General features: G+C 39.0%; 3 protein-coding genes across 5 annotated transcripts; 1 reads left to right on the top strand and 2 right to left on the bottom strand.

The window, feature by feature from the left end:
* Positions 1-863: 863 nt before the first annotated feature.
* On the bottom strand, positions 864-7,365 carry LOC121870965 (peptidyl-prolyl cis-trans isomerase NIMA-interacting 4-like). The gene is made up of 3 exons (XM_042372953.1): positions 7,118-7,365; positions 3,972-4,091; positions 864-1,761 (listed from the first exon to the last, which is right to left on the bottom strand). Exons 1-3 carry the CDS (start codon positions 7,244-7,246, stop codon positions 1,603-1,605), a joined length of 408 nt encoding a protein of 135 aa, XP_042228887.1. The 5' UTR covers positions 7,247-7,365; the 3' UTR covers positions 864-1,602.
* Positions 7,366-11,120: 3,755 nt separating this feature from the next.
* Positions 11,121-22,016, bottom strand: LOC121870964 (monocarboxylate transporter 12-like). 3 transcript variants are annotated; one of them, XM_042372951.1, is made up of 5 exons: positions 21,263-22,012; positions 16,543-16,813; positions 13,817-14,506; positions 12,402-12,593; positions 11,121-11,859 (listed from the first exon to the last, which is right to left on the bottom strand). In XM_042372951.1, the coding sequence occupies exons 1-5, from the start codon at positions 21,578-21,580 to the stop codon at positions 11,708-11,710; spliced, it is 1,623 nt and encodes a 540-aa protein (XP_042228885.1). In that variant the 5' UTR covers positions 21,581-22,012; the 3' UTR covers positions 11,121-11,707. The 3 variants fall into 3 exon arrangements, 2 of the variants coding, with proteins under 2 accessions (XP_042228885.1, XP_042228886.1); XM_042372952.1 differs by having other exon boundaries at positions 16,703-16,813; positions 21,263-21,425; XR_006089807.1 differs by lacking the exon at positions 11,121-11,859 and having other exon boundaries at positions 12,467-12,593; positions 12,988-14,506; positions 21,263-22,016.
* A 1,797-nt stretch (positions 22,017-23,813) lies between these two features.
* LOC121870963 (F-box only protein 42-like) lies at positions 23,814-26,959 on the top strand. The gene is made up of 2 exons (XM_042372950.1): positions 23,814-24,014; positions 24,955-26,959. Exons 1-2 carry the CDS (start codon positions 23,925-23,927, stop codon positions 26,524-26,526), a joined length of 1,662 nt encoding a protein of 553 aa, XP_042228884.1. The 5' UTR covers positions 23,814-23,924; the 3' UTR covers positions 26,527-26,959.
* The last annotated feature ends 205 nt before the right edge of the window (positions 26,960-27,164 follow it).

Here is a 27,164-nt window from a genome sequence, read left to right as displayed (position 1 = left end):
GATATTTCTCTTAAATATTAATTATGTGCGCCTACCATCATAAAATTAAGATATTATTTTTACTACAACGTACGTATTGTGTCAGAAAAAGGGTGGTAGTCTGGCGGTCGGCCCAGTCTCTATTTCAATTAATCCCATATGTTCTGTTATTTTGTTTACAGTTTTCGCGTTATACGCAGACCTCCATGGGTTTAATTGACCGCGTAAAACGAGACTATACTGTAGATATTTCTGATTATCACTTTCGTTTTTGATGCATGAATTTTTTTCCTAACTTACCGTTTTTCCTCCAAATATTTATAAAGATAAATCAGCAAATAATAAACCAAGCCATATATAAAGAAAATCTATATGTTATTCTACTACTTATTTTTTGTTTTATTATTATCAACCCATAATTGGCAGAGCCTTAGGGATTTGAAGGTTAGAAAAACTCTTTTGAGATACGGGCCGATAGACAAGGGTGGCGCGAGAGCAACACACAGTTGACCAACCTCACTCTCACTTCTTTCGTCGGTAACTGTGAGTACAAGCAGCCTCAGACTCTCATCCTGCTGAGGGGGAGGGGGTCGAACAATCATGCATAGCTACATAAATAATACTAATTACGCAATCAAAATATGTCAGCAGATAGCCATACGCAACAACTTTCCTCAGCAATTTTTCTCAATATTTTCATAATTTTCATCATATTTTCAACCGGATACTCCCCATAAAATAAATTAAGTTTTCAGTCATCCTAACCAAACCTTTTCACTTAATACAGTAGAACCTCTCATTATGCATGAATCAAAGCAGACTAAATTTGTGTTTTAATAGCACACTGTACTTAAGTTCTGTATTGGTTAAAAGTAAATGACATCTTTGAATAAACCTTTATTAAACTACAGTAATAATAATTAAAAAAATATACAGACATACAGTATCACTAAACGATGAACATCCTAAGTAGTGGTGGAAGTCCTCCCAGCTGACTGAAGCCGTGGAGTCATTCGCGAGTGGCCACCCGATTGCCACGCTACTTAATTTTTTTCTCTAAGTTTCTTTAAAAAGCACAACTTAAATAATAAAACAAAAAGACTTACGGACTTAGTTTTAACACAGTACAGTATGTCTAAAGGCAAATTTCTTTCCTCTGTGATTTCACTGCCAAGGTCACTCTCCTCTGCCTTCCCAGGTGCTCGCTCTCTCAGAGTCCACATTTCTTGAATTTTCACGTCTAAACTGATGGAAAGACAGGATTTCTTGGATACAGTATTAGCAGGATGTTTTCCAAGTGTGGTAGTCAGAGTGACATATCCACTCCACCTACAAGAGTCCCCTTAGCCTTAAAGGGGACATGTGGTGATGACCAGGCTTATTCTTCAGGATGTGGTGAGTTATGTGTAGGTAATTGTTTTTACTGATACTGTAGTAGTATTGTAGGAATTTTTTTTGTCAATGATATATGTGTTTGAGTACTGGCTGGGATTGTATCGCATTGAACCCTATGTTTTAATGCTCCCTATCTACGGTAATTTGCCTAGAGATGGGTTTTTCAGGAACCTAACTCCATCATATCTCGAGGTTTACCTGTAACTTGAAATCTAAAATAATAATTAATCATTTCTTGCCCTCAACCATAATTATATGGTAGCCATGCTTAGTTTTCACAGGTGGGTCAGTATACACAGGATTGGCAAGAGTTGATATTGGCAAAGCAAATGCAGCATCCTGAAATGGGCCAACCATCGAACCACGAGTCATCCAACCAAGATCCCCCTGAAACAAAAAGGTACATAAAGGAAATTAACATTGCTTTATTGTATTGTAACATATCATTGTGCCTTCTCCATATTCCTATCAAGACACCCTCATCACACATTCTGTTATCTCTTTACTTAGTATATACGATTCAAATATAATGTTAAAGCTAAATAATATCCAGTGATATCCCGGTTAGCCAGAACAATTGGTGCAGAGCACTTCCGGAGATGAGAGATTTCCGGCTAACCAGGCGACTTTCTCAAACCTGGAAAAATCCCCCATCCCCGGAGATATTTCCGGTTACTGGAATACTTTCCGAGTGTCTAAACTATGCATCTTGCACAGACAAACACCAGCCCACATCCTCAGAATGTTTGTGTGTGCTGGGGAGTTTTCCAAGAGCCTAAACTAAAAATCTATATGATATTGTCGTGAATGAAGCTGTGTGTCAGAGCAAAGACTGTTATTTTCCACTCGCCTGGAGGTGTGGGGGATTAGTGGGTCTCATGTAACTGATCTGACCTGACACAATGTCAGGTGGAGGTAGAGTGGGGTATTAGTGGTCTCATATTACTGACCTGATACAATGTCAGGTCACCCACTGTTGGGTGGGGGATTAGTAGGCCTCAGGACCTGAAGATGTCTTGAATAAATATGAAGGCTAAAATACAGTATTTTTTATACTTACACTTATCACATTGTATCCCTTCAACATTACATTACATAAGATTTTAAAATGTGGGGTGAGAAAGTAGAAAGCTGTGGGTGATTAGAGAGATGGAGTGGAAAGGAGTAGTAACATGCACCAGTGTTGCCAAGCACTAAGCTCCTCAACAGCTGATCTTTTAATTCACCACCACACAGTTAACCAGGCATAAATTTTTGTCATACAATATGGGGGTGTTAGGGTGTCTGGGTGTGATGTGGCACTAATTACTAAATAAGCAATATTGCATCATCATTGACAGTCGTTTGATGAATAGCAGCCTACTACAATTGTCACTACTACTATTCATCAAAGTACTGTACTTTCATAATACAATACAATATTGTTTGTCATTCGTTAATTAATACCCCAACACCACAACATACATACAGTCTTTTGTGTGAGACACTGTGAGTTGGAGGGAGGCTGGGAGCAAGCAGGTGGAACAGGCAGGGAGGCTGGCACTCCCCTTTTTACCAATGATCAGCCTCTTATGGTGTATGTTTAATCATGGTTAACATAAAATATTAAACACATCAGAAAAAATACAATGTATAATTATTTATTTGACATAAAAATTACATGACAAGCCAAATAATAAGGCAATTTTTTCACCCAACCTCTCCACTGGGAGAGGTGGCGGGTAAGCTAAGTCATTGCCAAATTGATCATGGTTTTGTTTAATCATTACAGTACCGATACATTATGAAAAGTATTGTACTGTATTGTATATGAAGGATACAGGTACCAATATCAGTAAACATATGTTTTTTATTTATTAATTAATAAAAAGTAAAAATTAATTATTACAATGGGAATGACAGGGATGGGGAGGAGTAGGAGATGACGAACCTTTTTGGGGGGTATGCGGTCAGCCCCCCTCCTCAAACCTCCGCCACCTTTTTACTCCATACTGAATTTAATATTTTATCAATGATAAAACATACACCATAAAAGCCTGATCATACAAGAATATAATACAATAAATGTTGTAAGCGTGTGTATTGCTGTATTGGTATGAGTAGCTAGGGCCCTTTTCTTGAAATGTATAAAATACATTAATGAAAATGAATGGCAATTAGAATTAATAGATTTATAAACTGCAAAAAGTTGGATGGTCCATCGTTTTCTACTTTCTACACTTTCATGCGACCATGTACAGTATACTGTATACTTATGTCTTTCTTTTTTTTTAACTATACAGTATGTACTCCCCACCATTAACCCTGTGTTAGCAAACACTGTTATGATTTTCTATCCCCATAGAGTCTAAGCACTCCATATTCCCACAGGATTTCCCTAATACCAGTTCTTGCATTTAAATTTCCTAGTTTAGGCAAATGGCATACAGGTATTTTTATTTGATTTCAGGGTACAGTACAGTTTCAAAATCAGTAAACAAACAGTCACCAAGATCTATAAAATATTCTCAGATAATATACAGAAATCATATTTAATATCAAGTGTATGATAACCATTACAGGCACCGGTCAAATGAAAAGTTTACATTAACACTTACCCCACTACGTGCTTTATCCTCAGAGTACTGAGCAGCCACTTCATTAAATTTCATACCAGACTTGATTTTCTCTAAAGCCTCTAAACTCTTGCTCTGCTTTTCACATAAGATATGCCGAACCTGAAAAAAAAAATCATCCATTACAAACAGAAAATAAGAAAAAACTGTGAGACAAACAGGATAGTATACAGTAAATACTGTAGTCAGATGCCGAAAAAGCAACCTCTTTCATTGTTCAAGAATTATCACAGCAGTCAAAATGGTCACTCATATCTTGTTTTCTCTCCCTGATTTTTCCTTGAATGTAATGAAATTTCCTTGTCTTATGGTAACATTACATTGTACCAAGTCTTGTCACCAGATTTGGGATTACAGTACAATACTGTAATACTTATTTATTTTAATTATTATTTTTTTTTAATCTACAATCATAAATCACCTGTACAGTGATCCCTCAGTTAACGAGCGCCTCGGTTAACGAAATTTCGGTTACGAATTACCTTCCATAAGATTCTTAACTTTGGTTAACGAGCATTCCCTCGATTAACGAATTCCTTACGATCGCCCCTCAACATGTTTTCGCTTGCACACTAGCTGTCATACAGGTCGACAACCCTTTACCCGAAATTCCGAAAAGCTCTGAACATCTCTGTGAAAAAAATTATGAAATCGAACAACTTCCGGTGGTAACGTAGTGCGGTTCTCAGACATTACCATATAGAGTTGTCATTCTTTCTAAACTAATTACAATCACCAAAACAAGTAAAAAACAAAGGAACTCCATAAACGTTCTCTGGTGGTAGCAGTTTCTTCACAAATTACCCAAAAAACCCTCTAAACTTGTTCCAAGCAGTTTAAGTATGAACAACCAGTAAAATTGCAGTTTCACCACCAATTGTTTTTTTACCAGAAATCTAGGCGTTGTTGTGATTATTCTTATCACGAATTATCAGGCCTAGTTCTTGATGATTCTCATTTGTTAGCTCTTATTTGTGACCATGGTTTAATTAACTCAATATTAAGCTAAGGTGTTTACGATTTTCTATTCGCATTATATTAAACACAGAAATGGAAACAACAATGCATAGAACTTAATAGATCCTCACCTTACAAACCCTGGGTTGTTAGGTCAGGTTCTATGCATTGTTCTTTCCATTTCTGTGTTTACTAATATCATGCTAATAGTGTGTACAAAAAATTTAAACCAAATCACACATTTCCTTCGGGTGATAACAGTTTCGTAAACCTTTACCACAATTACCTTAAAAGTAAATGCACTACTCAAACACAAAGCTTACTGGGGTTAGGGTCATCTCGTACCCAAAACAATTCTTCCCCAAGATAAATCGTACCCAAAAAAGTCAACTTGTACCCAACTCACAAGATAAGTAGCACCCAAGATTACTTACACCCAATTCAAGAGATAATTCATACCTATTAGTATACTGTACAGTATATGCCATGCATTTTAGCTTTATCTATGATTTCAAAAAAAGATTGTGTAAATCTTAAAGAAAAGTGCAGTGAAATAGGGTAATGTACTGCAGGCTTTAAAATGGTTGCATCTCATTACATAAGTATGTTATTCTGTCACACAAATATTGCACTACAAGTACATATTTCACACTGTGGTTTAGAATAACTTTTTTGCAATTTACAGATTTCAAGCTAAAAGATTTGGCAGTTTCAATTTATAACTGGGCGATGTAAATGTTTAAAATAGCCATAAGTCAACAAAATATAGAAATGCATAAAAATAGATTGATTTTCCAGCTCCAACTTTTTGTAAACAAATCAGTTAGTATACAGTACATAATTCAGGGCTCCTCTCTGGTACTTCTTCCAGTATAACGAACTGGTTCTACGGATTGGCTGACATCGTTAGAAATTTCTTCTGACGTGTCAGCGTCAAGAATGAAATACAGTAGTAATAAGGATATAAAAGAACGAAGAGTAAGAATTTGGGCTAATGCATATAATTAGTTATGTGATTATAAGTTAATGATACTCTTGATAGATTTGTTTAAAAAGTCACCTCACGGAAACAAGACCAGTATGAGTAACGTAATGACTTGATAATGTGTCGCCCAATATTCACGCTCTTCCTATTTAGAGAGAGAGAGCAGACGTATTTACTCTTAATTTGTTAAAGTTAAGGTCAAATAAACACTTAAAAAAACATTTCCATTATATATATATATATATATATATATATATATATATATATATATATATATATATATATATATATATATATATATATATATATATATATATATATATATATATATATATATATATATATATATATATATATATATATAAACAAAGAAGTCTGTCTGTTTGTGTGTCTACGAGAATCTAAACTACTTTACCGATCTGTAGTGATGATGGATGATGTTATATATAGTGATGATGGATGGTGTTATATGTAGTGATGATGGATGATGTTATATATAGTGATGATGGGTGGTATTATATGTAGTGATGATGGATGATGTTATATATAGTGATGATGGGTGGTATTATATGTAGTGATGATTAGACAAAATAATAACAGTTTAATGCTAAAAAAAATTTACTTTGCTGTACCGTTGTAGTGAAAAACATAGTGGAACTTACATAAACCGTGAATGAACTATTGATGGAAGAAGGGTGGCGTCCTACCGTGGCCTAGCGAATGAGCCGCCCGGAAGGCGGCGTTTCTGCTAGTGTGTGTATAGTGTGGGAGGTTTGAATAATAGACCAGGTTCCTTGCAGACTTTACTACTCCAGCGTCATATGGTGACTGGCAACCGGGCGTTGCCACAGACAAGCTCCCACCTCAACACATGGGAAAACATATCGTACGATGGCATTCTATTTCACAATCTCACAGGTACGAGTTATCTCGTAATAGGGTACGAGTTGACATGTTCTGATGGTTATGAGTTGCCCAGCACCCGCTATACTGTACGACTGTAAATTTTTTGGGGGCTATAAGCTTGTTTTCACATGTCAGCACTCCACATTGCTAGAGGATGTCAGAAAACGTCTATTGTCCCTACCACCAAAAAAAAAAAAATACAAAACAGCCCATAAAGTGCATTTTCACCTCGGCATGTACTGTATACAGTTCAATCCATTACAATCTTAAGATAACTTGCCTTGACAGACGTTCCTCCCTTTTTCTCTTTACCGGTGGCCCCTCCACTTGCTTCACCCTTGTCTCCTCCTTTATTACCCTTGCCTCCGCCTTTAGCGCCACTTGCACCTCCTTTTTTACCTCCACCCATTCTTTAACCTTATGAGTTGTTAATATGCCAGGAGTGTCACTACCTGTCTCACGCGGAATAGTTTGTTTTGGTGAGTCAGTAATACCAACTGAGTGACCAATTGTATCATCTCAAAGGCGCTAGATTTCAGTGCCTTTATATATTCCTTTATGGATTGTTTATCTTAAAGCGAATTAATATATATGTTTACCCTTGAGAATCCTTAACTATATGTTTTTAATTAAATATTTCAACGAGACTGAAATTTAAAGGAAGCTACTGGGAGTAGGCAGGGATGACAGCAGTTGGCACAAACCAACCAATAACTTAAACTGATGAGATTGACTTTATGCGAGACGTAACGACACCTTGACTTCATGTTGTTTCATTGATGTTTATTAAAAATAATCAATTTGGAATAAATTATTATAAACGCAGCCTTTACATCTTAATAATTCAACCCAAATTACTCTTAATACATATTCTAAAATCGACCATGCAAGAATTTATTCTGTATTCCAAATTTACCTACCATGAAACTTTTAGTTAATAGCAAATATGTAGCACAAAACTTTTTGATAGTGCGTTCCGCTGGAGGTCAATGAGCTGTATTAGTGTCCCATGACACGGGGATCAATTAGTTATAGGGCATGCGTTACTTTACTTTTATTTTATCCTCTTCCCCACTGATTGGGCGGTCGCTTATGTCTGTTACACACGGTTGGCAAGTCCTAGGCATGTGCTGGTGTAGCATTTTTAGATAAAGTCAAAGGCTATATAAGAAAGACGGAAAAGTGTTTACCTTTATCAATACAAAAAGTGCGAGGCAGCTCCGATTACCGCCATCTGTTGGCAACGCAGCTAACTAAAAGCCCGGGGCCCGTGAGGGTAGCATATCCATGTTTCCATGGAGTGAGCTGATACTTTACGTTTATCTTCTTCACTCATCGGCTCGTTAGCCGCTTGGGCGATCGGTCACGTCTCTATTACGCACTGTTGGCAAGTACTGGGCATGCATTGGCTCCTGAATGTACCTGAACCTGCTCCAGTGTTGGTCAAGTCTTGTCTTGAAAGAGCTCACACTCGGTGCCGTCACAACACTCTCTGGTAGATTGTTCCAAGAGTTCACAACTCTCACTCCGAAAAAGTTTGCCCTCACAGTTTTCTGGATATGCGGCTTCTTCAATCTTGAGCTGTGACCCCTTGTGGGGCGAGCGTCCGCCAGTTCCAAGTAAGGACACTCGACTGAGTATTACCCCTTGAGATGCTTGTACACCTCAATTAGGACGCCCCTTGCCCGTCTGTAGTATAAGCTAGGAAAGTTCAGGCGCTCCAATCTCTCAGGGTAGCTGAGGTACCAAAGGGCAGGCACCAGTCTGGTGGCCCTCCTTTGAACATTTTCAACCAACTGACAGTCCCTAGCATATCTCGGGGACCAGGCGGGGTGAGAGTACTCCAGATGAGGAAGCACTTCACTCTCGAAGATCGTCACGAGGGACGGACCGTCTAGATATCTGAACGACCTTCTTATAAGACCCAATAATTTATTTGCCTGATTTACCTTCTTCTCGCAATGGCCCGAGAACTTCAGCTCATTGTCAACATAAACACCTAGGTCCTTCTCACATTCAGTCTCACATAGTGCAGTTTCTTCATCCCGTTGGGACATATGATACGCCTCCTTACTGTTGGTACGCCCCAAGTGCATCCTCTTACACTTCGTGACATTGAATCTCAGCAGCCATTTCTTCGACCATTCTTGGAGCCCACAGAGGGTCCTTCTGCAGCTCTTCAAAGTTCACTTGGTTCTTTATTTCCCGAAATAACTTAGCGTCATTGGCAAACATTTGTATGGAGGAGTGTTCAACGTCAGGCATGTCATTTATGAAACAAACAAACAACAGCGGGCCCAATACACTGCCCTGTGGTACTCCGCTTGTGACAGGTACGGATGATGATTTCGTGCCATTAATCACCACACACAACTTGCGGTCATGTAGAAAATCTTGTATTCACGCTAGGACATTTCCCCGAATTCCGTACCCTTCCTGTTTGATTTTCAGCCTTTCGTGGGGTACACTGTCGAAAGCCTTGGGGTGTGGTTATCTATGCTAGGCAAGACCTTAGAGCCAGCCAAGCGAGGGTACAGGGAGAGGATGTTTTTGAAGAGTCCAAGTGGTGTAAAATTAAATTAAAGGGAGGGGACTTATGTATCGTCAGGTGTATCTACAGATCCCCAAACTAAATCAAAGGAACTTAAGAGCCTTAATAGACAATGCGGCGATGCTCAACCCTAGCCGCCTCCTTATCATGGGGGACTTTAACTATGGCGACATCGACTCGAGAAACGAGTTCACCCCAAATGAATTAAATAACTCTGCTACTCTTTATGGTGCCAGGCTGGATAGTTCTTTGGTAGTAGTTTCTGTAGATAGTCTGTTCCATTTCAGAAACTATAGTAAGCAACAACAGCATACTTTTACAACGACCCTGGTAGAAATTATTATATCAGGAAGGTGGGATCTCTTAACTTTACCACGGACTTCCTTTCCCAACAAGCTTACTGCTAATATAGATGTGGTGATCCTGATCTTGTTTTAATCCATTCATAATACGACATTAATTGGTGTCTTCACATTTCCAAATATTTACGACACTAAAAATTTAAGACGTAACATATTGAGGCATCAATTACTCAGTACTTAAAATTTGCCTATGAAATCAAAATGGATTTCCCTATACTGTACTTCACATCGCTGATATAATCAATGTAAAGGATAATGATAATTCTTATAAGTGATGAGTACATTTTAATGAGGTTCGGCTGTAGACTATGGAGTGATGGCAGACGTATGTACTTAACCTGTATGTTCGTTTAACAAAATCATTTTAGAATTTAAATCAGTCACCAAATTCATTTTTTCTCAGGATATGCCTAAATCATTCAACTCTTTCTCTCATGAGATGTTGACAACCACTTTCGGTTTTTGTCAGTTTCATAAAACTTTCCATTCCATATAAAAAGTAAACACGTTCCATGGAAAAACTATAAATTTTCTCATCCTAGACTAATCTGAACTACAGTCACCATGTAACACTGTCATGAGTTTCCCGCCCGCCTGAGAGTTTCCTGCCAATTTCGAACCAATAGACATGCCTTAGGCCTGCCGGGACCAATGAGAAAGCCGCGAGACGTGACGTCATGAAAGTTATAGCATCCTTTTGTGGGCTGAGCTGAGGCAGTTTGAAAAGCGGGGTCTGCGTTTAGAGAGTGAAGTGTGGGAGCGTTTGGTTGTCACCTCCAATAGAGGCTATAATGTGAGTACTGTGCCTATTAAGTTTGATCCGTTTCCCGATTTCATTGTGAGTCAGATGACTCTTGGGTAGTTAGTTAGTTAGATAGATTATTATTGTTTTGAAGTGTAACTGTTTATTTTGAGTAACGTCATTAATAAATGAAGAACTGTCATTCTTAGTTCTTAATTCCCTTTGTGTTGACTAAAACATTGTCAGGCATGTCTTTTGTATTATGCAGTGATACAGTGAGTCTTAAATAAGAAATAACATAACCTAATGCCGGGTATCCCGGTTCCCCAGTTATCACAGGTTACATTATTCCCCAATTATCCCCTCTCTCCATCTCCTCATATCGGCTTACACCTTGTGAAGGCCTACATCCCCAACCACTAGTCGAGTCGTCGGCCTAGCGCAAATATAAACAAATACCTTCTCACTCCCTCGTTCCTCAATTCTTCCTCCATCCATCTCACAAGTATACACTACAACGTTGACATACAGAGAGTAAAAGAATAAATAAGAGGAATAAAAGAGTAAATAAATAAATAAATATAAATAAGTAAAACTAAAAGACAGGAAAATGAATAAAAGTAAGAAAAACATTTCTTTAAGATATATTTGTTACAACCGCTATGAATAATCTACGTCATTGTGGGGTTTCGTGATGTCTCGCACTTAGGATGGGTTGGAGAAGGGAAACTCTTTATGGCGGTTTTCTTAAATAAATATATTGTAAGTACAGTGCGGTGCAAGGGAGTTGCTGTGTGGTGAGGAGCTTGCTGAGAGGTGGTGTTGCGTGTTGCGGGGCTGTAGGTTGAAGGGCTTTCACGGTAAGGCTGGGAGCTTTATAGAGGAGGACTGCCGGAAGTAAACGTTGCTGATAGCCGGCCCCGCTCTGTCTGACCACAAGGCTTTGGCTGGGAACTCGAAAAGGGGTCGGCTGATCATCGACAAACGTTTGTCACAAACAGCAGTGGCAGTTGTAGGGGAGAGTATCCACTACATCATCTCTAGCAGTGGAGAAGCATTCTCTATTGAAAATGTTGGCTATTGGAAATTTTAAAGCAAATGTACAGCACTTCCGAATGTCAGTCGCCTTGAGTTGCATACAGTATGAGATAAAATGTTCTTTTGTGCTGTGCCATCAGTTCACTGTATATTGTCATTAAGTTCTTCATTTTTTTTTCAATCAGCCGAGTTGTTGTCCTGTAAAGCCCTTCTCTCATCTCGAGCAACAGCAGCAGGCATGAAGAACCACAGCAACACACACAAGAACTGTGTGCTTGCCAAAAGCCAGATACTGAAGGCGTAGCTCTCACTCAGGTCCCTCACCCACCCTGTAACAGGTGACGCCTTACTTAACATTTTCACAAATTCAAAAAGGAAAACAATGTGTATTTATCATGTAATGCTTGGAGATCAATAGATCATGGGGGGTTGTAAAAGCATGTGATCTTATGGAAAAATATATGAATTAAACAAGCAGAGCATTTTTTGCACAACGTGCAAAATAAAGCCTCAGAGACACACTTATTAAAAAATAAAAGGAAGGGTGCTCATATAATAGGTCCCCAAAATATTAAATATAGTACTCTGTACACACACACACACAGTATATATATATATATATATATATATATATATATATATATATATATATATATATATATATATATATATATATATATATATATATAATGTAATTTCCATTCATTAATTAAATTTTTTACCCTGTAATCCTACGAAGAGGACGGTAAGTTGGTAACGTACAAAAGGACAAGACAATTTAAAAATGTTAGTATTTAAATGTCAGTTAAAGCGAGATGTATTCTAAGATCAAGCACTCTTTACCTCCCAGAGTGAAGGTTACACTTCTTACCCAACAGGGGTCCAAGGGTGATGAAGCCGAGGCCATTAAGGAGACTGGCAGCGCCGAACATGGGTGGTAGGTTGTGGATCCCCATGTAGCGGATCATGACCAGGTTGTAGAGTCCCATGAAGGCACCAACACCACATCCCCATACTCCCATGACCACCATCAGCCATGTTGCGTTTGTTAAAAACGAAAAAGCTGGAAGAAGTGATATAACGCTAAGTGAACAACATGTAAAATTAATGATGAAAAACTACCAGGTGTAGTGTTACGTTATAAAATCATGACTCACATTCACTATCACTACAAACAGACCGATCAGTAGCAAAAAGGATAAAGTGAAGTGATGAAGATGAACGTTTGCTGCTTTATGCGGCACCGAAGATCTTTGATTTAGAAGTAATTACTCTACTTATTCAGAGGTAATTGCATACATTGCTTGCTCAGTAGGTAGGGCTATATTCTGTTACTGTGTTCCAGTATGTAATAACTGTTTAATAGGTATTATATATTAATGCGTAATATGTATGTGTTAAATAAGTTAGTTTAATGTTGTGTGGAAGTTAGGTAAAATAACATTGAAATTATTGACCTGGCACCAGCACTGTGTGGGGGTCACTGCTCTACCAGCTCCTCCGGGCAGTGGGCAGACAGGTGAGTGAGGAGTCTGATTGGTGTAAGGGCTTGGTCCAAGTGCGGTGCAGCTAGCCTGACTCAGGATATATTTATATGGAGATTAGTGTATGGTAAGACTGAAGTTATGGTTTCGGTTAATTTAGGCTGTGGTTTCATGCATTTTGTTTGTTCCTTTACTTGTTCTTGTATAATTATGTGTTCTCTAATTTTATTATATTAAGTAATTCAGTGTATGATTCTCGCCAATATGTTACCCATATTTTAGTTAATCTGAGGCTTATTGTTTAAAACCTGGATAAATAATGAGTTTACAGTGTTTTCCATGCTGATATTTGTGACCATTAGCAGCAGGGATTTGTCTCTGTATACTGTCACAATCAAGCCTCACCTCTTACAGACTAATGGCAAATTTTTGATAGAAGAGTGATGGCATAACTCTGCTTTTATGATCTAACTATAGATATATGATTAACGCCTTTTTTAATGAAAAGATAGTTAACTTTTGTCTTCTTAAAAGGATAAAATGATTTATGAAATTAGAGAATATCTTAAATATGATTCTGAGATTCTTTATAAGGGGTCACTGGAACTAAAATGGCACAATATACTGTACTGTACTTGAATACAGTACTGTACTGTTTACAGGATACTGTATTAGGTTTGTTGACGAGTGTGTGATCCGCACTATTTGCTGTTACCAAAATTTACAAGGGGCATTTTCTTTGATTTCTGCTAAGCGGGACAAGATGTAACCTGAAATACAGAAAGACTGCTTGGCATCCTACCTAAACTGGAGGCAGCGATGGTGAAGATCCCAACGACGTAACAAATATGCATGTTGAAGCAGGGGCACTCTGAGAAGGCAGACATAGCCAGGCGGGTAAGCAGGTTAAAGACACCGGACACAGACACACACCATGCCGATGACTGTGGGGAGTGGCCAGCCTCCTGCACCATGAAAGGGACCATCATTATAAAGTTTAGGTAACCATTGACTACTAATGTGCTACTGACAGCAATAATCAGAGCTCTTGGAGACCTCAGGATGCCCAAGTCGCGTAATGTTGACTGGGCAACGCGTAAGAGCAATCCATTCATTTTCCTCGACTTTCTGTTAGACGTAACTTGATTTGAAGATGCCAGATTGCTGTTTAGCTGACGACTGGAAGCAGACTGACGAAGGAAGACTTTTTCCGGGAATGGCTTTCCAGTTTCACAATCCAGATGACCAGTGTGCCAAGATACTGGGTGAAAAGTTGCGGCAGCCACGCTGGTGTTTAGGACGATGGCTCCAAGGATAAGCGTGGCTCCCGTGAAGGCATATCTGTCCTGCAGGAAAGTGATGAGGTGTGGTGCGATGAACTGTCCAACACTGGTGCCGGCCATGAAGACACCATTGGCTCGACCAAGACGATGTGTGAAGTAAAGAGGGACGATGAGGACGCTAGTAGTGACGACCAGGCCAGCACCAAGACCTACCACAGCACATTGTCACTACCATAACTCATTTCTGTTATAGTAAGTTCTGAGAAGTGTTAAAACATCATTACCTGAGAAATTCATTAATAAGAGAAATTCATTAATAATACTTTTGAAGAAAACTAAAAAACTATATAACTCTTTGTGTTAGATACCAAATTAGACTAGTTATATGCATCATGTTATGTGATTTCATTTGACTCAGATTTATTGAGTAAAAATTCGTACAGCTAGTACATTATCTCAAAAAAGCAGAATTGTAAAAAGTATACTGGACTTTGTTACTTGAGTAAAGGTATTGTTACAATGGCAAAATGTTACTCAAGTTGAAGTAAAAGTATCCAAATGTCAATGTACTCAAGTAGAACTAAAAAGTATCTCATTTTTAAAGTACCCCATGAAAGGCTGAAAATCAAATTGGAAGGGTACGGAATTCGGGGAAATGTCCTAGCATGGATAGAAGACTTTCTACATGACCGCAAGCAGTGTGTGGTGATTAATGGCACGAAATCGTCATCAGTATCTGTCACAAGTGGGGTACCACAGGGCAGTGTATTGGGCCCGCTGTTGTAAGTTTGTTTCATAAATGACATGCCTGACGTTGTACACTCCTCCATACAAATGTTTGCCGATGACGCCAAGTTATTTCGGGAAATTAAGAACCAAGCTGACTGTGAAGAGCTGCAGAAGGACCTCTGTGGGCTCCAGGAATGGTCGAAGGAATGGCTGCTGAGATTCAATGTCACGAAGTGTAAGAGGATGCACCTGGGGCGTACCAACAGTAAGGAGGCGTATCATATGTCCCAAGGGGATGAGGAAACTGCACTAGTTGAGACTGTATGTGAGAAGGACATAGGTGTGTATGTTGACAATGAGCCGAAGTTCTCGGGCCATTGCGAGAAGAAGGTTAACCAGGCAAATAAATTATTGGGTCTTTTAAGAAGGTCGTTCAGATATCTAGACGGTCCGTCCTTCGTAACGATCTTCAGGAGTGAAGTGCTTCCCCATCTGGAGTACTGTCACCCCACCTGGTCCCCGAGATATGCTAGGGACTGTCAGTTGGTTGAAAATGTTCAAAGGAGGGCCACCAGACTGGTGCCTGCACTTCGGCACCTCAGCTACCCTGAGAGATTGGAGAGCATGAACTTTCCTAGCTTATACTACAGACGTGCAAGGGGGGACCTAGTTGAGGTGTATAAGCATCTCAGAGGGCACTACTCAGTTGAGTGTCCTTACTTGGAGCTGGCGGACGCTCGCCCCACAAGGGGTCACAGCTCAAGATTGAAGAAGCCGCAAGTCCAGAAAACTGTGAGGGCAAACTTTTTCCGAGTGAGGGTTGTAAACTCTTGGAACAATCTACCAGAGAGTGTTGTGACGGCACCGAGTGTGAGCTCTTTCAAGACAAGACTTGACCAACACTGGAGCAGGTTCAGGTACATTCAGGAGCCGGTGCATGCCCAGTACTTGCCAACAGTGCGTGACAGAGACGTGACCGATCGCCCGGGCGGCTAGCGAGCCGTTCTTTTGGTGAAAAAGATAAATGAAAAGGAAAAATAATCAGTAACGTGACCGATCGCCCAAGCGGCTAACAAGCCGATCAGTGGTGAAGAGGAGAAAAAAAATCGACTTGCCTTTCTTTAATACATTATACTTGATCCATATATACTCTTTCTTTTTATGGACTCCTATAACCCTATTGCTTCATCCCCAATAAAATAAACTGTTTTTACTGCAATTCTCTCATTAAGAATTCTGTAATACATTTTCCCATGATTGCTCACTTCTATGTACGTTTTCCTCTCCACCAGAAATGCAACGCCTGTTTTTAGTGTCTCTAACAATCTTATGAAGATTAGTAAACCTATGTTTATTTCATCAGTTGTTTTAACACCTTCATGCAAATTTTTCCCTTTATTTGAAAATGCACATTGTAATCCAAACGATTTTTTTTACATAGTTTGAATGTACTTAAGTTATTTGATTATTGGAGATTTTTCCTGGGGTGGCAAAGATAAAAATAAAAATGTGGTACCTCCGAGAACAGAGAAGCAAAGTAGTAAGTGCCAAGTGGAGAAGGCGAAAGAGGAGATGATGAGGGCGGCGGCCATCATGAGGGAGCCCACCATGGCCACCTTTCGGTGTCCCACCTCTGCTGTGAGCGGCCCCACCACCGGCCCCACCACGTTCCATACCAGGCTGAAGATATTGAAGATCCACGCGACTGTGATAGAGGAGGAGCCCAGGGCTAACAGAAGCTTCGAGAACACCAGGCTGAAGCACGGTCCCACCGTTGACACCAGCGTCTGAACCACCCAAAATACATTCAGTTGTCAAATAATGTTAACCATTATAATAATAAGTCTACAACATAAGTGGTTTACAATAAATGTGTTAAGAGATTTTTAAAGAACATTTCACAAACCAAATTAGAATACACCATAATGGTGAACTCATTTTCACAATAGCCTTAGAATGTGTAGCGTGAGTATGTGGCGCAGTTAGTAAAATTTCTCTTTCTTGTATGTCAACTTTCTCTTTCTTTAGGACCACATACACACGCACAGTAGCTAAAACAACTATATGTGCATACTTTGTGGGAAACAATATGAGACCATGGACGATCTATTTTGGTATATGAGGGTTGTCACTAGTCACACGTAAAAATTCGGAGCATATCGACCCCACCTGCACAGATAGTTGTTTCAGCTACTGTACATAAAGGAGATCTCGCACTCAGGATGGAGGTGAGGAAGGAAACTGAGAATAGCGTTAACTCCACGTATATTGTACAGTATGTACAATGCAGTAGGATGGTGGGGAGTTGCTGTGTTGTGGAGGAGCTTCTTGAGAGGAGATCTTGTCGGCTTGAGACCGTGGAGTAGAATGACCTTCTTGACTTGACTTGACGTCTGGGGTTCAGGTAGAGGGGCTATTGCTTATGGTGCTGGGTGGGAGGGCAAGGATTGGGATTGGAAGTACTTTGGGGGGAGGGAGGGGATTGGTTTAAGAGTAAGGTAAAAGAGGGAGGAATACTAAAGGAAAGTAAGAGATAAACAGCATCCGGGCTCAACCAGATATGCTGAGGTTATAATAATTATTTTTGATCTTACATCTTGTATATTTAGGTACTAGCTCTCAAGCCTTTTTCATTTTGTTATAAATATGTTTATTTTTGCAGTAGCCATTCTTCTAAGGAAGGAGTGAAGACCTCTAGCCAGGCTCTTATGGAGCTGGCTGAACAACGTATCTTTTATTTTAATAAGAGTGGAAGGAAGGGCAAGAAGACAAGTGTTGGAGAGGCCAAGGATAGTGTCCGTTGGTCACTCTTATACTGCCCGATACTGGGGTCACTAATTCTAAGGGGATAACTTAACTATATTCTTAATTTTAAGGTCGCTGCCACCAGACCCCCCCTGGACAGTATGTAGTAGGTAGCGGGCAGAGTGAGCTACATACTGTCCAGGGGGGTCTGGTGGCAGCGACCTTAAAATTAAGAATATAGTTAAGTTATCTCCTTAGAATTAGTGACCCCAGTATCGGGCAGTATAAATTGGTGGCTATAGCGGTGGGATTGTTTTTTAATCATTGATCAAATCCGGTGGAATTGAAGTTGTGATTAAGATGCTGAGTAGACAAATAATTTTAATTGTAGATTATCTGACTTTAGAGTGATACTTGCATATGAATAACATTGATTGGGTACAGAAATGTCAGAAGAATTTTTGAAAGTTTAGACAGTACTGAAGTAATGTGTGTCATTGATTTTTTTTGTGTTTTACCCATTGTTAATATGTATTAATAATTACTGAAATTGTGGATTAACCTTTTTGGCGTTGAAGTAAGGGAGTCCATACTGTGTCTTGAGAAGTGTCTCAAGTGGTTCACTTCTGATGTTTGTTAAGTGGTTCACTTATGGAATGCCATAGGACTTTCGGTCTCCAGTTGATGTGACTTACAATTTTTGGTGCCATGTTAAGGTGTTGCATAGTGTTGTATTGTACCATTGGTCAATTCAGGTTGTAGTAATACAGGAGAGTAGTTGTGTTAAGTGGTTCGTAGTTTTCTTTGGTCGAGTGGTAGTATTTTTAGGACAAAATGGGTGAGTCATGAGAACAGGAAAGTACCACGGTTGGCGACACAGTGGTAGAGAGAATGGAACAGGCTATGTCAGTCATCAACAGGCAACGGTCAGAGCTAGAGGAATTGCAGAAACAAATGAGGGACCTAAAACAAGACCTCTGGCATGCAAATAACCCAGACACGGATCAAGAGTCAGTTGTAAGAAATGACACAACCCCAACGGCCCCACACGCAGAAAGTTTCCGCCCTGTACCACAATTAGGGAGCGACACCACACACCCAGGTAGCCTTACAAGTAAAGTTGATCCAGGGGTTCATCCCAAACTAACAGATCATATCAAGGGAAGTGATAGGGAATCATCCTTTTTCAGCCTTAATTATGTTAAAATGTTATCATTGGAAAAACTAACGGGGTTGAATTCTGGGACCAACGTTAGAACTTTTTGTAGGAAGGTAGAGTGGCTACTTAAGAAGGATGACCATCGGGTAGAAGCGGCTCTTAGCAGAATGGAGAGTCCCGTAGATGAGATGATTCTGGAGGAACTGGATAGCAGGGGGACGTGGGATTGGAACAACCTTAAGCAAGCTTTGACGAAGTTCAGCACGGGCCAGAGTACCCTGGGGAATCCATGGACAGATTTTTTTTAGAGAGGAATATCATTTAGAGGACGATTCGGAAAGATGTGTGGAACGAATGACGCGTAAACTGACAGCCATAGAGAGGAGGTTTGAACCAGTACCAGGGAAAGAACAGATTATGAAAAAATGCATTGTATTAGGGCTTGCCAGGACAAATGCAGAGAAATTTGAAAAGATACTACCAGGTAGGCATGTCCTTAAACCCATTTTTGACCGAGTTGACAAGGTGTAGGGACTGGTATTTAAGGTCACAGGGCAGTGGACAACATCATGTTAGACAGGCCCGCCAGGAACAAGTACAACCCAGTGATGTAGATTAACATAGTATTTTCTCTTTTAATTTTTTATTTCATTTTTGTATTGTTTTTTTTTCGCCCCCCAGGTCCCGTTGTGGGTCGATGACCTGTGCCCGGGTGGGCGATTTCCCGTTAAACAAAACAAAAAAATTAAAAATAGGTAACTAGAAATGTCCAAGCAAGCCCAAATTAAATAAATAAAATTAAATTGAAAATAAAATAGAAATGACGCTGCATGTGGACGTATACATTTTTTTTCAAAGTACCACAGACATAACTTTAAAAAATGCTTAAAGGGCCAATTTTCATCCTGACAACCTCCGTGCAAACTGTCATGCTGAGAGCAGAGCCGTAGATATGACTTCTGTCAAATCGGTGACATGCGGGCGCCATGTTGTTACTTAGCTGATGAAAAAGTTTCCGGTCATACTGCAAAGGATGATGATTATGTTTCTTCAGTAAAATTGTCATACATGAACACAATTGGATAAGCAAGTTTTATTTATAAACTATGTGGGAGACAGCCCGAAAAGACTTCCCACCCGTTGAGCAACAACATGGCGCCAGGTTAGCTAAACTCTACGGCTCTGGCTGAGAGATGTCCCAGAACTGGGCAACCCATGAGGATATTTTAATACTGAGAGAAAAATATTGCACACTTTAATTTCGGATATATTGTACAGTATTTAATGACACTCGAGGTGAATGTTATTATGAGAGTTACACAAACTACCGGCGAGCTAATACATCTCCAAAAAAATTATGCCAAACTTATTACACGCACACTCGCGTGCCTCACACTCGCAGAAACATATACTGTGCAGTACAGGGGTCTTGCTAGATACATAAACAAACAAATCCTTACTTTTTGAGGACATTTATGTATTCTGGACGAAGGTGTCATGCCTGTATACCTCCAGTTCTTCATCCACTTGCTGGGCAATTGGTGTTGAATTGGGTGGGCACGACATGGTGCAACTATTCAGCCTGTTTATAACACCCTAGTTTTTGTCATTGAACAAGCGATTGTCCATCATAATAGCTACAGTTTGATCCCTTACAATGGACTCCATAACTTTACAAGTGATACATGTACACGTGACTCCTAGACAGATGATGATTCAAAAGGGAGGGACAACTGCACCAACCACCACTCAATCTATTAGAAGACACACTGAAATTTTATACTATCATTCTTTCACTCTGACACACACACACACACGCGCGCGCGCGTCTAATATTCCCGATATCCAATTTCCTATTGCAACATTTAAATAATGCAGTACCTTTGCAGAATTAAATTTCTCTGGTAATTTGGCATTTTTAAGTTTTGAATTAAGTGGAGTATGTTCTCTTCTGAGCTGAGAGGGAAGCATATAAATAAAAGTGTTGAACTGAATATATGCCAATAATATCTAACCTCAGTCAAAAATCAGTGACGTTTTTAACACCAAAAGCTCAATGCGAAGTAATGATTTGACGAAAAGGTGCAGACATTTTTTTTGCGGCCATATTCGAAATATCGGCATGTGAAATAGTTTAAACAATGTAATGCATTACATAAATAAATATTTAAGGGAAAAAAACTGGGACAGGGACGATTTCAAACCATGAATAAATACTAATCAGTATATATGGATAACATGTAGATAAACAGCACGAGGAATCAAGAAATTGACAGACATAGCAAGACTAGGGAAAAGAAATTGAGATGAGAGACCAAGGATCACGACTCACCATGACAACAAAAGCTCCGAGCAGTACCACCCATGACCAGCCGCCGTCAGGACCAGCTATTCTTATATTTTCTTCATTTTTCGCACTCTTCTCTTCTTCCTCGTATTGAATCTCTTCTCTGTCTTCTGTTGTCATCGGTCTTAAGTTGATAGCTTCTTCAATCTCCCCACGTATGCAAGATGGTATTAATTCCTGATCTGCCGCTTTTGTATCATTGCTTGTGTGTAGATAGTTAACATAACTGTGGACGATACACTGTGGAACTTGTGGTCGGAGGAGTGGCGACGCTGAGGACGGTAAGCTTGTTTCCTTTTGCATGTTGGTTTGTTTTTCGTAACTTATTTGTCATTACGCAGGAACTATCACTGAGATGATGTTATATAATTTACCTTTTACTGGATAGAGAGGTGTTCCAACAAGTGAACTGTTCCGAAGACGAAACACGCTTAGCTACATGCAGGTAGATCTACCACTTGCAAATTGCAGTTTGTTTAGATGTAGAAGCTATATGAGTACGGGATATGAAGCTTTTGTACTTGAATATATAATTATATGACCGCATACCATATTCCATTACATTTATTAGCTTTGTTACGGTAGTTCAAGCATATTTATCTCTACAACTATTAGGTTTTGATACGTCTTCAATAATATTCCTGAGAAAATGAAGAATAGCAACGCAGGCTATAGCGGAGAATGTACACTGTCAGAGAGTTGCGTATTACTGGCAACAGACGTGAGCCACTCCCCAGCCCAGTCATAGCCCACATCTTTGACCTCCTCCTCTGGCGCCGCCCAGGAGAAAGCCCCGCCCACTCCAGTTGCTGCCTACGCTCAAGAGATAAACTCAATCTGCTTCAAGCTCTTGTAACTTTATTTACTTATGCAATATGAATTTAATGTCCATAATTAAGCTACTTACTCTGAACATTATATTCTAAGAGGAGAATGAAAGTGCTGGTAATTTTCCTGAGTCAAGGTGAGGCTGCAGTGGAAAGATGACTAGATCATATCTGTTCACTGGTCCTGACAGAGCGGGAGCTTGTGCATCATATTACTGTATATTACTGTTCAACTTCTCTGTTTATTATGCTTACATCTTTCATGATAAAAACTAGCCTGTACTCACCCCTGAAGATGTGAATTACACGAAAGCGCTTGGGAACTTCGTGTTTTCTTCTTTCCTTGTGGTTATCAGCATATATATATATATATATATATATATATATATATATATATATATATATATATATATATATATATATATATATATATATATATACACAGAGGAGGGTGAGATCAAGTCCACAATGGTCAGGTATTAGGTAATGACCATATTAATCTTCAAAAAGCACGGCAGCAGTCGGTAGTCAGGTCAGAGGGTAAGATGACCCAACCTTCTCACCTGGTTACAAATCTTCTTAATTACGAAATTATCCAGTTTGTACATACAATTACTCAAATTCATGTTGACGGATTCGGTATGTTTAATGAGACTGGATTCTATAATGTTCGTACTGTCAATTGAATTACAAGGTAATATTGAGGAGGCATTATCCCAGTCAATTCCATGCTTATTATTCCTCAGATGAACAAACAGATCATTGGATTCCTGGCCTGTCCTAACACTATATTTATGTTGTTTAAGTCTAGTTACAAGATCTTTACCTGTCTGGCCTAAGTAAAACATATTACATTCCTTGCAAAGAACCTTATAAATGCAGCCACCTGTATTGTTGGGGGAGTTCTTGATTAACATTTGTTTAACAGTGCATGAGTTTTTAAATGCCACATTGACGTTCCAGGTTTTTAGTTGTAAAGGAATTTGAGAGAAATTTTTGTGAAATGGTAATACTAAGAGATTCTCATAGTCATGGGTGAGCTTGAGTTTGGTTTTATAAAAAGATTAATTAGTAATTTTCAGGCATTTGTCTATGAAAGATCTAGGGTATTTAAGGTTCAAGCCAATATTATAGATATATTTATATTCCTCATCAATGAATTCCGGGCTGCAAATTCTCAAAGCACGTAAAAACATTGATGAAAATACTAACTGTTTGACTGTATTATGGTGGGCAGAATAATAATGAATGTATGAACACACATTAGTAGGTTTTCTATAAATACTGAACTTAAAGGTGTTTCCTATTCTGTGGATCAGACAGTCTAGGAATGGCAATTTACAGTCATGCTCTAATTCCACTGTGATTTACTTGCATATATATATATATATATATATATATATATATATATATATATATATATATATATATATATATATATATATATATATATATATATATATATATATATAATTTGCCGATGCATTTGTCAAAATTTTTAGACTTGCGGCTAATTCTATTTTGATCAGGCTTATGGTACACATATGTATAATCATGCCTGATTCAGATCCACGATTTAGCATTAAATTTGATCACTTATGTATGCATTGTGTACATATATATAATATATATATATTTATATATATAAATATAGAAAAAGTGACTGTAATTATTTCATAATTCACTATAACTCGTGGAAGAGGAAAAGCACAACAGAAGGTTATCTATCAACATAATAGTAGGCTACGAGTGTCGTCACCACAGCAGGGAGCAGTAGTGAGACAAGAGCTTCACGAAATGAAATACAACTTATTTTAATCATGGCCAGTGTGAATGACCTCCCTGAAGAAATATTGGAATACATCTTATGTCTTATATCACCCTATAATGATTTAAGATCTTGCAGACAGGTAAGTACATGGGAAAAAAGTGTGGCCAATGAGTTTGATTGGGGTCTTGTTGCTGAGTTTTTCGCAGCTCCACTAAAGTTTTTTATATGTTGTTCTATTAATAATGACCATGTAAGTTATGGAGCATGTCAGTCGTTACTGTTGCGTGTCTATTGTTTCCATATTTGTGCCTTTATGCATAATCTGTGGTGTTAGTTTAGACGACGAAGGTAGCTCACTCCAATGGGCGAACGTGTTCACCCCACAGCCACAGGTAGAGATCTATGGCTGTGGTTCATCCCCAAAATGGCGCAGTAAAGGTTTAGAAGAGGGTCACCACCAGAAAGAATTGTCCGAAATGGTTTAAATTTTTTTCTACACACTAAAATCATGATATTAAACACAGGAATGGAAATGACAATGCATAGAACATAATAGAACCTGACCTAACATACCCATAGGTTGGGCATGTTAGGTCAGGTTCTATGCATTATCGTGTTAATTTATGTGTTAAACAACTTCCCTTAATATTAAGGTTGATGTACATCAGCAATGGCGAGGAGAAATACGTGGAAGTGTTCATCATTTATAGGAAACGTCTCTTGAACAGGGATTCATTGAGGTAAACAACAAAAATGGCGCTGGGAGGAGAATTGTGAAGCAGGATCGTGTAAATAAAAAGATTGTCAGGTTCTATTAAGTTCTATGCATTGTTGTTAACATTTCTGTGTTTAATATCATGTTATTAGTATTATATAAAAAATAAATACAAAATAATGCATAGGACCTAATAAAACCTGACCTAACATAACCGACGTATGTTATTCGCAGATTTGGCAATTCACGGCCATTTTGAGAACCTAACCCCCGCGAATTTGGGGGGCCTCCTGTATTACTTTTGATTTTATTTGGAAACTATTTTGTAATCTTGAAATAGTTAGTAATGATCTTTGTATTTTAGGTGTGTCATCGCTGGTACACCTGCTGCCAAGGCGTTGTGGAGAAGAGAAAATCCCGGTTTTTCACAGCTCTGAAGGTGGGCTGCGTCAAGTGGTTCAGTCCAACATATCCAAGTCACATCATTCCAATCAGCAGGCGGTATTCTCATTCAGCATGTGTGTTTGAGTCATCAATGTATGTTTTTGGGGGCTGTACATCAACAAATACAACATTTAATGATCTCTGGCGTTTTGACTTAGGGTTACATGAGTGGACACGCCTGTTGACCACTGGAACTTACCCATCACCTAAGGCATATGCTTCAATGGTAACATGGAATAATTGTCTTGTATTGTTTGGTGGTTGGACTTACCCTTCTTTGTACCCTTTGCATCAACAGTGGGTGTTATTTAGTGAGCTGCATGTATATGATATCTTAGGCAACCGATGGACTCAGCTATATTATCCTGGATCCCCCCCGCCAACAGCAGGCCATTCTGCATCTGTACATGGTAGTGTTATGGTTGTATTTGGTGGATTACAGAAACAGGAGGGTACATCTGCAAGTACAAATGATGTTTTCTGTTTAGACCTTGTGAGGCAGTGTTGGTTTAAACCTATAGTGTCAGAGCATATGCCAAAGCCACGATATGGCCACTCACAAATTAAACTGGATGAGACACACATTTTAATCCTTGCTGGATGTGGAGGCTCTAACAAACTATACAATGATATGTGGCTACTGACGATCCCTACTAATATTTACAATAGAAGTGAAAAATGGCACTGGGAACAAATTTTTGTTGAAGAATCTGACCATATGCCCTCACAGATGTGGTATAACCCAGCATGCAAGGTTGGAAATAGTGTTGTTGTTCTGTCAACATGTGGGACTAATAGTGCTTCAGCGGGTGGTAACATGGCTCAGCTTTTGGTACCTGGCTCAGTAAGGAGACAGCCAGCTAATGTTTGGATTCCCCCAGTGCAGCCGCCAGAAGTACGACCTCATGAACATCCACCTTTAGAACGCCATCAATTAGAACCAAATGTTAATGGTCAGCGTGGGTTTCTACGACCAGGTATCCATCCAGTGGACCAGGCAGAATCTAGTAGTGACGAAAATGATGATGGAAATGTTCAGGGGGCACATGTTGGGCAAGGAACATCTGGGAGAGGTAGACCACGACCTTCTATCAGGCCAAATGCATCAAGTGATAGAGAGCGTAGACTTCAGGTTTTATCAAGAATGACGGAGAGAATTAGAGAACTGTCACGTCAACAAGAACCTAGCGGTGCTACCTCCAGCAAGTCTTCACCATCTCGTAGTTCTGTTACACCTCATATGCTGGATATCAGTCAAGTTATTTCACGCAGGCAGGCAAGATGGTGGCCTATTAACCAGTCTAATGGCTTACCAACTTGTATTGGTTCTCCTCCTCAACCATCACTTCTTTACTCTTTAGTTCTTGGCAGGGGGCATCTTATCATGTTTGGTGGTATCCCACATGATCCCACTGGAGGACAAGGCCAAGAAACTGCATCAAACACTGTGATATTTGTATCAGCACCCTCCAGTTCATATTTTGCTACATAATGATGTTCAGGCTGTGTGTGTACATTTACATTGTACTGTATAAAAAAAATATTGTTTATTCATCAAAGCACTGTAACACAGCACTATATTTAAGATGTTCCACATACAGATGGAAAGAATAAGTAATTGGATATTTCTTTATTGTAGTTATATTTGTGAAGTGTTTAATTATTTTCTTGATTACCTCTAAAGGATAAAGTTCTTTGGGAAAAAGAAAAAAGGGAATTGAATATAACAGTAGAACACCAGAAGGCTGGATACTTAGTTAATTTTTTTTACAGTACTGTACAGTATTATGATTATTTTGCAAACAGATGAGTACACTCTGAAGAGCAGCTGAAGTATTCTGAATACAGTATGTGGTAGTGTAAAGGATTAATGCATTTCATATATGTAGTATCTATTGTTTTCATAAAAAAAATATTGTTAAATATTTTTTATTATTATTACTCCTTTTTACCCCAAGAATAAGCTACATAAATTACCATCAAACTTTTTTGCATTAAATTGTACAAAGTGAGGGTCCCCGGGTTACGAATGGGTTCCGTTCCTGAAGAAGTTCGTAAGTCGGATTTGTACGTAAGTCAGAACACATGCTATGTGCATACTGTAATTGCAGAACAATTTTTAAAATCCCA

This window comes from Homarus americanus, unplaced genomic scaffold (genome assembly GCF_018991925.1).
Source record: "Homarus americanus isolate GMGI-L3 unplaced genomic scaffold, GMGI_Hamer_2.0 scaffold52512, whole genome shotgun sequence".
Lineage (NCBI taxonomy): Eukaryota > Metazoa > Arthropoda > Malacostraca > Decapoda > Nephropidae > Homarus > Homarus americanus.
Note: the sequence above shows the minus strand (reverse complement) of the source record. Positions and strands in the feature narration are given on the sequence as shown.